This window comes from Molossus molossus, unplaced genomic scaffold (assembly GCF_014108415.1).
Source record: "Molossus molossus isolate mMolMol1 unplaced genomic scaffold, mMolMol1.p scaffold_m16_p_7, whole genome shotgun sequence".
Taxonomy (NCBI): Eukaryota; Metazoa; Chordata; class Mammalia; order Chiroptera; family Molossidae; genus Molossus; species Molossus molossus.
This window is the reverse complement of record NW_023425401.1, coordinates 55398459-55413160: the sequence shown is the minus strand read 5'-3', so window position 1 is coordinate 55413160 and position 14702 is coordinate 55398459. Positions and strand designations below refer to the sequence as shown.

Sequence of the window (14702 nt, the reverse complement as noted above, 5' to 3'; positions counted from 1 at the left end):
GACGCTGACCCTGACCTCCAATTTGGAACATCTTCCATGAAATCATAGTGAATCTTCATTATTGCTGAGCAACTAATTCTTGCTTTTAGTTTGAAATTAAAAATGTTGCTGTTTTGTTATAATAGTTTTGATTTTTTAATTAGAGTTGATATACAAAATTACATTAATTTCGGGTGTACAAGTGATTACACATTTGTATACCATAGGGAGTGATCACCCCGATAAGTCTAGTACCCATTTGGCACCATACATAGTTATTACAATGTTATTGACTGTATTCCCTATGCTGTACTTTACATGACTATTTTTATATTGTTATACATTTTACTTATAAATATATGTGCCTTTTAAATTTGATGACTATTTTGAATAGAAAACAAGTTTTGCATTTTGAGAATATTTCTGGGTAAGCCATTTATCCCCAAGCAAGTGCAAGTGAGTTCATTTTCTCACCTACAAAGCGAAGGAGTTAAATTGGTTCATCTCCAAGATTACTTTTAGATCTAGAAATCTGTGATAAAAGATGGTCTAAACTATTTTTACATCTCTTCTTTTATAACTGTGGAAAGTAGGGCTTAAACCTCTAGGACCTAGAGTCTAGGTCAATTTGCTTTTCAGTCATTAGTATTGTTGTTGGGGGACCTACCAGAAGATTCCTCCCTTTGAGCCATCTCAGAAGTGACTTTTCTCATGTGAGGGTTTGTTTTATATCTTGGTGATTTATAATTTCAATCAGCCTCTGGAAGATTATTATTTGTCAGATAAGAGTCTGGTCATTTGATCTTGTATTGGTCCCTGGGTTACTTTGCCTCTCTTATTCTGATAAGGTGGTTATTGATAGCCTTCAAGGCTTTAATTATTTAATTGTTGCTAACGAGTTTTAAAAAGTTCCCCAAAAGGCCAGCCTTTCTTTATAATATGCTCTTCGCCTTTCCAGTCCTTATCCCTCCCAGCAGTCCTTTCTTTTCCCACTTAAGACATCTCTAAACTGCCAAGCAGTTATCTCAAGGAGGACACAGACTATGGCCAGGGTCCCAGCACTTCAAAAAGATTTGGAATCCCCTCTTTACCCTTTCTCTTCCTCTTCCTAACCTACAGAGTTACAGTTGCCTGATTTAGCAAAGAAAAATATAAGCGATCCAGATAAAGTTGAGATAAAGAATAAAAATTTAATATAACCATACCTCATGAAAGATTTGGAATATATTTATACTAAAAATATTATTTGTTGCTTACTGACTTTCAAATTTCACTGGACATTCTATATTTCAATTGATAAGCCTACAGAGAGTACGTACCCTAATGCTTTCCTAAGTCCATCTAATGTTTTGAAATCTAAATTTCTTAGAGATTTGCTCCTAATTTAAACCCTGAATGATGTGCTTGTAACAACTAAGACTGCATTTGCATGAAGTGTAGTGGATGTTTCATGGCCCACCTACACAACCCATTTGTTGTGAAGACAGAAGAGTAGAAATAAGACTTTGCTTGAGAAACCTAAGTTAGGTATTTTTCTCTTTTGCAGTTTTTTATTATATATTTCAAATACACAGATAAGCAAAGACAGTGATATAAAGCATTGCACACAATTTATTTACACCCTAGTCAGTTTTTTCTTTTTGTTTGGTTGGATAGATGGGTAGATGGGTTTTTATTGTGCCATGTGCTGAGTCAGTGGTTTTGAATCTTGGCTGCACGTTAGGGTCACCTGGAGAGCTTTTGCACTCTCGATCCCTGCCTGCCTCCCAGACCAGTTAAATCAGGATCCCTGGCTGTACTCAGGCATCAGTAGTGGTGAGCACTGCCCAGGTGACTCCAAAGTGCAGCCAGGGCCGAGAACCAATTCCCTAAATGAAAATGTCAAATTCAAAGAACCGTTTTTACTGCTAAATCATGCCCTTATATTTCAAATTCCTCTTCACAAATTTATTTTGTGCACATTTCAGTAAACATATTACATTAAACCTTACTATATTTATGTTAAATTATAACACATCATATATTATGGAGATCACTTTTTGAAAAGGATTTCATCTGGCTCTAATCATGTCACTGATTTATTATTAATTTTCTAAAACTGTATCATTGGCTTTTGTTTTCAAATGTTCCTTTGTGATTTTCTTATGTCTTTTTTATGTGTGTTTTTCTGTCTCAGATTATAAACAAGTGGTTCTTAACTCTGTTCATTAAAATCATCTTAGGATGCTGGGGGTTTTTTTGCTTTTTAAAAAATTTTTTTCTTTATTGATTTTTAGAGAGAAAGGAAGGGAGAAGGAGAGAGAGAGAGAGAGAGAGAGAGATAGAAACATAGATTGGCCGCCTCCTGCATGCCCTGCACTGGGGATTTGGCCCACAACCTGGGCATGTGCCCTGACCAGGAATTGAACTGGTGACAACTTGGTGCATGGGTTGATGCTCAACCACTGAGCCGCACTGGCTGGGCTAAAAAAATTCTGATATCCATTGCTAAAAGCTCTGCTCTAATTGATCTGGTGTAGAGCCCAGGCACTGTCGTTTTTTAAAAGATTCTGGATTCAGGCAGAGTTGAAAACCAGTATTTCTATATGTCAAATATCTACCTAGCTGATCATCCGAATTTCCTAGGGAACTTTCAAAACATACATCTAATTGCCCTGCTTAATGAAGTCACAGGAATTTTGAGAGGTTCTAGGTGGAGGAAAAGAAATGAGGGGTTGACAAATGGCCTTCAGAATAATGGGTATAAATGAGGAATTCCTGTTGGGGTGCCAAGGGACTTTGGAAAATAAGGATAAGGATATCTAATGTTTTAGAAATATTTTATTTCCTCTGCTATACTATCTAGTATGTATATTTACTTTGTTCATACTACAATGTAAACCTATTCTGTTGCTCTGAAATCTTCTGAAAAGGCCACACGCAGTGGAGAGGATGGCCACTGTCTGGCTGCAGCCATGGAAGTCCTCATTCAGGAGAGTCAGAATGAGGCCCCGACACCAGCACCTTAAACCTTTCCCCAAACCATTGTAGTGAGTGGCCAGGTTTGGTCACCACTGCATTGTAACTCATACAACATCCTTAGACAATGGTCATCACAACTCATCCCACTGACAACAGTAAACGTGTGGTAACAGTAAAATCATTGGTAAAACTGAGTTTTTGCAACAGGACACATCTATGGGGAATTCGAGGTGAGGGGAGACTTCAGAGAAGCTGAGCACAAAACCAGGCTTTTGAAAGATACAATGATAAGTGTGGGGAGAATGGAAGGACAGTGACAGGAAAGAAACGGCATTTCTTAGAGTGAATGGAACTCTAGGCTTGGTAGATTTCCCGAATTACAAACGGCTCCACAACCCTGTTGTGTAATGTTTTGGAGGAGCTGGGGGCAGGTAGAAGGTAGAGTGATAGTGTTGCCATGTGTCAAACTCCACTCACACCTCAGCCCAGTTATCCTTGGATAGTATGATGTTCCTAGAGTGGCCATAAAAAGTTAGGTGTGAGATGGCCAACCAGCTTTGCTAGCCTAAAACAAAAAACATACAATCTTTATTTGTCAGATTCTGCTGCAAAAATCCTTTCTCCAGACTAATCTTTTCATATCATCCTTATTGGTACTTGCCTGCATTTGCTGCTAGAATTTTTATTTTATTTTAGGCTCTTGAATTTTCAACCACTTTGAACCTAAGCATTTATTTTTGCATGATGTTCTGTGATTGGTCACATGAGCCAGATTTCATTGTGAATGTAATTTTAAGGGAATTGTATTAACCAATATTGGAAACCCCCACACTCCTGTGGTCACCACATAGGCACCCAAGTGTTAATTCACGCTAACCCCCAATTTCTCTGCTGTTTATATGCTGCAGTGGGTAACACTGGTTTAGTTGTTGTTGTGCACTTATTTTATTATAGGGTATGTAGTTCAAATATACAGACAAATACACAGAACCATGTAACAAACACCAATTTACATACCACACACCTTAATCAGATTTTAATATTTAGCTCTGTTTGTGCCAATTCATTTTTTATAAATTGAAAGGTTGCAAGTGCAGTTAGTTAAAGCTCCCTATCTCTTCCAAGCCTCATTCCTCTTATCTCCAAAGGTAGCACTATCCTAATCTTAATGTTTATCATTGTCATGCATGCTTATATACATTTGCTACTTACATGTGTATATAAACAACTATATTATTGCTTCATAAATTTTTAATTTTTGAATACTGAATCCTCAAAGTATTCATCTATGCCTTGCATTTTTATTGAAAATTAAGTTTTTGAGATATTTGATGGTGACACATAGATTTAGTTCATCTGTTTTAACTACTACATAGCATTCAACTTATGACCATAATAAAATATATTTTTATTGCATAGAGATAGACATTTGGGTTTTCTCCAAATTTTTACAATCATAAAACTGTAGTAAACATTCTCATACACATTTCCATGAGTACAAACATATTGGGTTTTTATTCCTTAGTCATTTATTTTACTCATATAAGTAGTATTTACCATATAACAAAAAAAAAATTATCAACCATCCTAATAGTCTTACACATGTCAACATAATCAACTTTAAAGCAATATTATAATATTGCATTGATGTTTTAAACTTATAGCTTTTCACAGAAGTCACCAGACATATAAGCCTCAGCTGTGAACCATGTTGATTTAAGGTGTAATCAAATGTGAATACAAAATTGGAAAAGAGGCTAATATACGTTTAAAATCTTGGGGTCTGTTTAAGAACTGATCTTGCCCCTTTTTCTGTTTCCTTGACATATAAATGGTCAGAGTTGGCTTAATTCACAATTCCCCTAATATGGAGCTAGAGGCAACTGACCACAATAGTTAGCCATTGAATTTCATACAAGCTTTATTAGAAGTACACACATTACCCACTTATTACCCTGAGAGGGTTGATTTTTATTCATTTGATTTCATTTATTAGTGCCTACTATAATCACTGTGTTTGGTGTTTTGGGGTATCCAAAGATGAAGTAGTCTTCAGAAGAACTTAGAATACCTCAAGGAAGAAATGCTTAAAGACAGTCGTCAGTTGGATTTTGGCATCTGAAATAGAGTTTTTATTTTCTCCCTAGTGACATTCAGGAAATGCTTGTCTCCTGCTGTTGATGAATAATTTCAGAGTACTATGGATCATGCTGAAGAAAATGAAATCCTTGCAGCAACCCAGAGGTACTATGTGGAAAGGCCTATCTTCAGTCATCTGGCCCTCCAGGAAAGACTGCACAAGAAAGACAAGATTCCAGATTCCATTGGGGATAAGCTGAAACAGGCATTCACGTAAGTTGTGTTTTAACCTGTTTGCTTTATTCTGTCATTTAGTTATGAAAGAAGCAAGGTCAAATATATAAGGAAAATCTGGTGAAATGGAGAAAAAAAAGAATGCTGAGCACCCGTGATTTGCAGAACTGTCCATAGGGTTGTCAGTGATAGATATTTGATTGAGCACGAGCTTCGTTATGTATTTCACCATGCTTACTAAATTCCTACTGTGCCTTGAGAATGTATGCACAGAGGTTTTTTTGTTTGTTTGTTTTTGGTACGTGCCCCTAGTGGGGACCGAACCCAGGACTCTCTGGTCCGCAGGCCAACGCTCCAACTGCTGAGCCAAACCAGCCAGGGCTGCACAGAGGTTTATATGAATAACCCGCTTTCCAATTCTCTACCACATTCAAAATATCATCTCTTCCCTTTGTCTCCCAGAATGCTCCAACCATTATCTTTTCTTCTACCCTTGACTTCTACCCCATTTGACAACACCATGAATCTAAGTCCCCAACCTACACTGTCAAGAACCCTCCGTGTGCTATGATTCTTTATTTTGGAGACACATACACAGCCATGTGGCAGGCCTGGGAATGTTAATACATGCATGCCTATTGATAGCTCCCAAACTTCAAAACCAAACCTTTTGGTTACTAACTCCTGATCCCTTGAGACCACACCTTCTGTGTTCATTTATGCTTCACAGTTGCCCTGTGCTCAAGGTATAATCATCAAGAGAGGTGAAAAATATATGCACTGGAGTCAGACTGTCTGAGCTTTAATTCTACTCCCAAGCACCTACCAGCTGGGTGCTTGATTTTCCTGCTTTGTAAAATGAGGATAATAGTAGTACTTACATCACAGAGTTACTGGGGGTTAAGTATATGACAAACACTATATAAGTGTAGCTATTATTAATATCTCAATTTTCTAAACAAGATATCAAATCTAGTTTGTTTCACTCAAATTCATTGCTCTTCCCACAGTTGCCTCACATTTTGCTTCTAATATTTTCCTTTATTTAATCATCAAATACTCTTACCCCCTAAAAACACTATATAGAACACCATGCATGCTGTAATAATTATATTTTGAATGGAATAAATTGCTTCCTTGTCACCAGGAGGACTTACAGCTTTCATAGTGGCAATAGAACTCATCTGCCCATACTCTTAGTAATGTCTTTGATTACTGGTGTAGTCTGGCAAAAGGATGGCCAACGCCCAGAACATGGTGTGTATATCAAAATTAATTGAACAAAGTAGGGATTAAATGCAACGCCTTGGTTTTATCAGCTTGATGTTTCACTTAACCAAGACAATCAGACATAATGACTCAGCGATTACACTCCAGTGACAAATAGTGTTTTGAGTTTACCTAATCAAAGACCCTAAAGCAATATATACGTGTTAATAAAGCTCAAAACACCTGTGTAAGTCTCCTTCATTTTATAAGGAAGGGGAAAACTAATGAGCAGATATGCCTGTCAGTGGTTCCACATTCAAAAATTAACTCAATCAGTAACCAATTCTCCTACTTTGCTTTTATACCAACACAGAAAGTACAGTAAGGATTTCATCTATTAAAATAACAGCTTCTGCCCTGGCCATTGTGGCTCAGTTGGTTGAACGCTGTCCCATGCACTAAAAGATCATACGTTTGATTCCTGGTCAGAGCACATACCCAGGTTGCAGGTTCAATCCCTGGCGGGGGTGTGTGTAGGAGGCAGCTGATGGATGTTTCTCTCTCATATTGATGCTTCTCTCTCACATTGATGTTTTTCTTTCTCTCTCCCCCTTTCTCTCTCTCTAAAAATGAATTAAAATATATTTTAAAAAGAGAATGTTTCTAAAAATATATCAATTATGCTGTAGTTGAATTTTTCTTATTTTTCATGATCAGTTGTAGAGCATTATTATGGAGCCAATTTAGATATCTTGTTCCCAACAACAAGAGTTGCAAGAAGCAGCTTCTTGTCTCTGATCTCTGCAGAGTGAAAAGGTTATCCTCAGCACCAGTGGTGAATGTTTTCCTTATTATTCCAGGAAAGAAGGAAGGGAAGATGCCTTGGTTTGATTTCTATAAAAATTTTCCCTATTTTTGTCTCTGTCTTTCTTTGTCCTCCCAGATGTACTCCTAAGAAAATAAGAAATATCATTTATATGTTCTTACCAATAACTAAGTGGTTGCCTGCATACAAATTCAAGGAGTATGTGTTGGGTGACTTGGTCTCAGGCATAAGCACAGGGGTGCTTCAGCTTCCTCAAGGTCAGTAGAATATATTTACTTATTTTTGTTTGTTTCTCTTACTACCATCTCCTCAAACAATTACTTGACCTTTTTTCTGTTTAATTTCATCATGATTGCAAATTTATAGTTTTTATATCATTCTAGTAACCTTTATCTGTCTAAAAGAATTCTTCAGAAAAATGTAACCCTTAAAAAGCCCCAGGGCTACTAGTAGTAGAATAGGGTGATATTGTTTTGCAAATCAGTACAGTTAGGAACTGGCTGGGTTAATCAGTCACTCTGTGAAATGCTGTTGGGGTTGTCATCATTAAGGTTCTTGACTGTTCATATTCTAATTACTAAATAATTCCTCTATATTTGTGTGATTTCATATGTGATATAAGAATTTAAGAACATGTCATTAATTTATTAATCTGTTCACACTTATTTGTCAAGCATCTGTTTATCTCTCCCTGTCCTCATGGAACTAACTCCCAATCCAGGAGAGAGACCTGAATCAAAAGCACATATACATTTTTAATTACAAATGGTGTTAAACACTATGAAGGAAGTTACAGGGTACTGTGAGACAATCACAGGGAGATGTAATTTAAGTAAGTAAATCACAAAACCTGTGTAAAGAAATGAGCTCTGAACTGAGACCTGAAGGATGAGTGGGAAGCAGTAAGGAATGAGAGGAAATACATTTCTGGCAGAAGGAATAACCAGTGTGAAGGCACTTGGCAGGAAAAGATCTGGGTGTTGGGAGATGGTTTGAAGAATTAACAGAAAGGCAGTGTTCTCGGAGTGAGGTGAACAGGGGCAGGTCAGCCTAGCCTCGCTAGCCACTTTTGGATTCATTCTGAATGTAGTGAAAGCTATCGGCATGCTTTCCACTTGGGTTTTATTTGTAAGAGGTCACTGAGACTGCTGTTTGGGGAGTGGATCTGGTTGGTGGGAAGGGCCCTAGAATGAATGTGGGAAGATCAATTAGAGGTGCAATGATTCAGTCGAGGCAAAGGTGAAAACAGCCCCAACAGCCTCTAGGTCAGCAGGCCAAAACTCCATTTCCTGCTCTAAATTCCCAGAAATTAATTACCAAATGATCAATTTGTCAAAAAATCATCTCCCCTAATGATCACTTAGCTGAGTTTTAAATTTTCCAAGTGGCTAATTTATCAAATCTATTGAACCCCAAGGGTAGAGAAGGACGCATTCAAAGGCAAAGGTGAGGAAAGGGAGACGAGCAGACAGAAGCATCCAACATGGGAAACAGAAGTTTACTGACATTCAGTTCAGTTGGACTGACAAAGCTACAGAAGATGAATGTAGTGAATCTGTGCAAACTAATACTACAAAGAAATCCTCAAAATTTTGCCTAGTAGGGTTTTCACTAAAATTCCATTTCACAAATTACTTTTTTACCTGTTAGCCTTCTTCTATCAAAAACTAGGGTGATGGTTGTAAAAATAGAAAGAATTGAAAAGATACATGCTGTGCTTTATGTTAAAATTGGCAAGACTGGCTGTTGCATTGATTTGGAAGAGAATAAGGAAGCAGGACGTGTCAAGAATTACTTTAAGGTTTCTGGACTAATGAGTTGGATGTGGGGACAGTGAAGAAGAGGGAGGGTCAAGAATGACTCTCAAATTTCTGGTTTGAACACCTGAGGGATGGAGGTGCCAATCACAAACATAAAAATGGAATGAAATTAAAGGGTAAGTATGAACATGTTAAATTTGAGATGCTTGTGAGATAGGCAAATGGGCATTTCATGTTTTTATTGAATACATGATGGGCTCAGAAGAGATGTATGGGCTACAGATGTCAATTTGGGAATCTTTGACATATAGGTAGCATTTGAAACATGGCAATAGACAAAGCCACAAAACGAGAGAGCATGGAGTAAAAAGAGAAGGGAGCCGGTATCAAGGTTTGTTAACAGTGAAGTCCAAATACAGAGAAGGAGCCAGCAGAAGAGACTGAGAAGAAGTATCTGGGGAGATCAAAGACAGCAGCAGAGTAGGTGAAAAATAACTTACGAAGAGGGAAGATGAGAGGAATTAGTCAAAGAGCTCTCTAAGCTTTAAGCCTAAATGAGTAGGATATGATGACCTCAGCAAACCAGACAGTTGGAAAAGAGTCACTGTGAAGAGTGAGATATTGAATTCACTTTTAATCATGTTATTTTAAGGTAACATTATGATATTAAAACAAACCACATCAGGCAATTGCCAACACAGGTGCATAGCCCAGATGGGGGACATCAATGAAAAATCTTAGGGGGAATCCAAGATGGCAGTGGAGTAGGCAGATCTTACACTCACCTCCTCCCAGGACCAAACTGGATTTAAAAATAAAATATAGAACAATCCGTTTGAATTACCAACTGAAGACTAGCTGAACAGAAGCCTTATAACTGAGGACTTACAAAAGAAGCCACATTGAGACTGGTAGGAAGGGTGGAGAGGTGAGATGGGCTAGCCCCAGCCCCATAGGAGGCAGCTGAGATTCTGGAGAGATGTCTCAGCTGCAAAAGTTCCCCTGAGGAGTGTGGGTGGAGCACTCCCTTCCTTAAGGAATCAGCCTGAGGAAGCAATAACCTAATTCTAAGGACTCCCCATTCCCTACCCTGGGGAGCTCACACCCTGGCTAAGGAGTCAGTGACTGAGTTGTGTGTCTGTGGAACAGGGACACTCCCCCCATCTTCCTTCAAGCCTTACTTGCCTCACCCTCCTGACTCCCAGCCCTGCTGAACTCCAGCTCCTGATGGAATCTGGGACAGACTGAGCAGTGTGCCTCTAGGAAGGGGTCCAGTTTTTCTTTACACACCCGACCCGTGTAGAGCCTTCCTTTCACACAACTAAATCTCAGTCTATTTGGGCCTGATAAACTCTGCTGGACTCACCATTACAACTCCCCGAGACCCTGTCCTACCACAAAGGCCTGCAGGTACCTGGCAGGTGATAGCTAGACGTCATATATCCAGGAACTTTTGCAGAGTGGCTTTAGACCAAGCACTGGCACTGAATTTGAGCCTGTATCAGTCTGGTGAATACCACTCGCCACTACCTGGTGACTCACTGAGAATCTACCTCATGCAACGTGAGTACTGCCCGAGGCTCTTTCAGTTACTGAGTCTAACAGGCAGCAGGAAACTGAGGCAGGCAGAGGCAAATCTCAGGATGTCTTGGGCCTTTTGCTCCACTGTCCCAGGACTCGGTACTGATGGGAGCCAGCCTTGGTGTACAGCTTGGTCTTTTCCATTCATACCAAGGCCCAGAAGAGGCAACCATAAACTGTGGATTGCTTTGTAGCTCCAAACATGTTTCCCAGAGCCAGGCACAGGCAGCATCTGATATTGACCTGCACAAGAGTCCCTCCCAAGAAGCCCCAAAACAAACATACCCAGTGACCAGCTTCAGATAATATCAGAGCAGGTTCTAAAGAGCTTCACAGTAACATATACAAAGGGAGATCTGAACAGGAACCAGACCCTGCTTTGTGTGGTCAGTACCTGCATAGGAACTCGTATACTGGGGTCAGAGTTGGTCCTCACAGTGAGCCATTCTGAGAGTCAACCCCACACACAAATGGGCCAATAGCAATCAAGGCTCAGTTACAACAGGAGGGCCCACATAACTGACACAAGAGAGATTCCTGGAGCACCCAACTCAGGTGACAAAGGAGACTGCACCACTACGTGCCACAGGACACCTACTACATAAAGCCACCCTAGCAAGTCTGGGAGACATAGCAGATCTACTTAATAATATATAGAAACACAAAGAGGCAGCCAAAATGGAAGACAAAGAAACATGCCCCAAATGAAAAAACAGAATAGATCTCCAGAAAAAGAGCTAAATGAAATAGAGACAAGCAATTTTTCAAATAAAGAGTTAGAAAAAAATAGTTACAAGGATGCTCAAGGAACTATTGAGATGTTGACAGCATGACAAAGGACATAGAAACCATGACAAAGAACCAGTCAGAAAGGAAGACGACCATATTTGATATCAAGAATACACTGGAAGGAATAAAAAGTAGTTTGGATGAAGCAGAGGATCGAATCAGTGATTTGGAAGACAAATTAGAAAAAACACCAAATCAGAGCATCAAAAAAGAAAAAGGAATTTAAAAGATGAGGATAGTTTAAGGGACCTTTGGGACAATATGAAGCATAACATCTGCATATTAGTGACGCCAGAAGAAGAAGAGAAATAGCAAGGTATTGGGAATGTATTTAAATAATGGCTGAAAACTTCAACAACTTGGTGAAGGGAAAAGACACATAAGTCCAGGAAGTGCAGAGTCCCAAACATAAGTCCAGGAAGATGAACACAAAGAGGCCCACACTAAGACACATCATAATTAAAATTGCAAATGTTAATGACAAAGAGAGAATCTTCAAAGCAGCAAGAGAAAGACAGTTACCTACAAGGGAGTGCCCATAAAACTATTAGGTGATTTCTCAAAAGAAACATTCCAGGCCAGAAGGGATTGACATGAAATATTCAAAGTGATGAAAAGTGAGGATCTATAACCAAAACTACTCTATCCAGCATGGCTGACATTTAAAATTGAAGGAAAAATAAAGAGCTTCCAAGACAAGAGAAAGCTAAAGGAGTCATTACCACCAAACAAGTATTATGAGAAATGTTAAACGTTCTTCTTTAGAAAGGAGAAGGGGAAGAAGAAGGAGGAGGAGGAAGAGAAGGAGGGACATAGTTATAAAGACTAAAATGATAGTAAATTCGTACCTATCAATAATCCCTTTTAATGTAAACGGCTTAAATGCTCAATCAAAGACATAGGGTAGCTGAATGGATAAGAAAACAAGACCCATATGTATACTGTCTACAAGAGACCCAGCTCAGAATGAAAAATGCACACACACTAAAAGTAAAGAGATGGGAAAAGATATTTCATGCAAACAGAAATGAAAAACAAGCTGGGGTAACAATACTTATATTAGACAAACAGACTTTAAAACAAAGGCCATAATGAGACAAAGAAGGACATTACATAATGATAAAGGGAGGAATCCAACAGGAGGATATAACCCTTATAAACATTTATGCACTAAACATAGGAGCACCTAAATATGTAAAGCAAATCTTGATGGACATGAAGAGAGAGATTGATAGTAATACAGTTATAGTAGGGGATTTTAACACCCCATTGACATCAATGGATAGATCTTCCAAACAGAAAATTAACAAGGAAATGTTGGCCTTAAATGACACACTAGATTAGATGGATTTGATTGATATCTTCAGAGCATTTTACCACAAAGCAGCAGAATATGCATCCTTTTCAAGTATACATGGAATATTATCTAGGAGAGACCGCATGTTAGGACACAAAACAAGCCTCAATAAATTTAAGAAGATTGAAGTAATATCAAGCATCTTCTCTGACCATAATGGTAAGAAATTAGATATCAATCACAAGAAAAAAACTGAAGCCCTGGCCAGTTTGGCTCAGTGGTTGAGTGTCGGCCTGTGGACCAGAGAGTCCCGGGTTCAGTTCCCACTAGGGGCACGTACCACCAAAAAACAAAACAAAACAAAACAAAACAAAAACTGAAAAACACACAAATGACTAGATTAACAATGATATCAAAGAAGAAATCAAAAGATACCTTGAAACAGCTGAAAATGAGAACACAACAACCCCAAATCTCTGGGAAACAGGAAAGCAGTCCTAAGAGAGAAAGTCATAGCATTATAGGCCTACCTCAAGAAACAAGAAAAATCTCAAATAAACTATTTAACTTTACACCTAAAGGAACTTGAAAAAGAACAATAAACAAAGCCTAAAGTGAGTAGAAGGAAGGAAACATAAATATCACAGAAAAAATAAATGATACAGAGTCTAAAAAAAACCAAAAACACAGAAGATAAATGAAACCAAGAGCTAGTTCTTTGAAAAGATAAATGAGATTGATAAACATTTAACCAGACTCATGAAGAAAGAAAGAGGCCCTGGCTAGTGTAGCCCGGGTGTTTGGAGCATTGTACCTTATGCTAAAAGGTTGTGGGTAAAATCCCTGGTCAGGGTGCTTATGGAAAGCAACCAGTTGGTGTTCTCTCTCACATATATTTCTCTCTCTCTCTCTCTCTCTCTCTCTCTCTCTCTCTCTCTCTCACTCCCCTCCCCTCTCTCAAAATCAATAAGCATATCCTCAGGTGAAGATCAAAAAAGAAAAAGAAAAAAACAGGACTCAAATAAATAAAATCAGAAATGAAGGAGGTAAAATAAGAGCTGACACCACAGAAATACAAAGGACTATAAGAAAATATTATGAACAACTATATATATGCCAACAAATTGGACAACCTGTACTAAGTGGATAAATTCTTGCAAAATGCAATCTTCCAAAGCTGAATCAGAAAATCTGAATAGACTAATTACAACTAATGAAATTGAAGCAGTAATAAAAAATTTACAAAAAGCCTGGCCAGTGTGATGCTCAATGGATTGAGTGTCGTCCCATGGACTGAGAGGTCCCCATTTGATTCCTGGTCAGGGCACATACCCAGGTTGTAGGCTCGATCCCCAGTAGGCAGTGTACAGGAGGCAGCCAATCAATGTTTCCCTCATCATCAATGTTTCTATCTCTCTCTCCCTTCCTCTCTAAAAAAATCAATAAAAACATATTTAAAATTTAAAAAAACAAAAGTCCAGGACCAGATGGCTTCACAGATGAATTTTACCAAACATTTAAAGAAGAACTAACACCTATTCCTCTCAAACTATTTCAAAAAATTCAAGAGGAGGGGAGGCTCCCAAGCTCATTTTAGGGGCCAGCATTATCCTAATTCTAAAACCAGATAAAGATACTACAAAGAAAGAAAATAATAGATGGACATAGATGCTAAAATCCTCAACAAAATATTAGCAAACTGGATCCAGCAATATATTAAAAAGATCATACATCATGATCAAGTGGGATTTATACCACGGATGCAAGGCTGGTACAATATTTCAAATCAGTAAATGTGATAACCACATAAACAAAATGAAGAATAAAAATCACATGATAATGTCAATAGATGCAGAAAAAGCATTTGATAAAATCCAGCACCCATTTATGATAAAAACTCTCAGCACAGTGGGAAGAGAGGGAACATATTTCAATATAATAAAAGCCATATATGGACTTCTGGTCAAGATGGCAGCATAGGTAAACG

General features: G+C 38.3%; 1 protein-coding gene across 5 annotated transcripts in view; it reads left to right on the top strand.

Moving 5' to 3' along the window:
- SLC26A5 (solute carrier family 26 member 5) overlaps positions 1-14702 on the top strand; it is a 57613-nt gene that overhangs the window by 12427 nt on the left and 30484 nt on the right. For all 5 annotated transcript variants that reach the window (XM_036246252.1, XR_004957302.1, XR_004957301.1 and 2 more), the window contains 2 exons: positions 5088-5292; positions 7406-7545. In XM_036246252.1, coding sequence (XP_036102145.1) covers positions 5141-5292; positions 7406-7545 — 292 coding nt within the window. In that variant the 5' untranslated portion in view covers positions 5088-5140. Of the gene's footprint in view, positions 1-5087; positions 5293-7405; positions 7546-14702 lie in introns of those variants that run through there.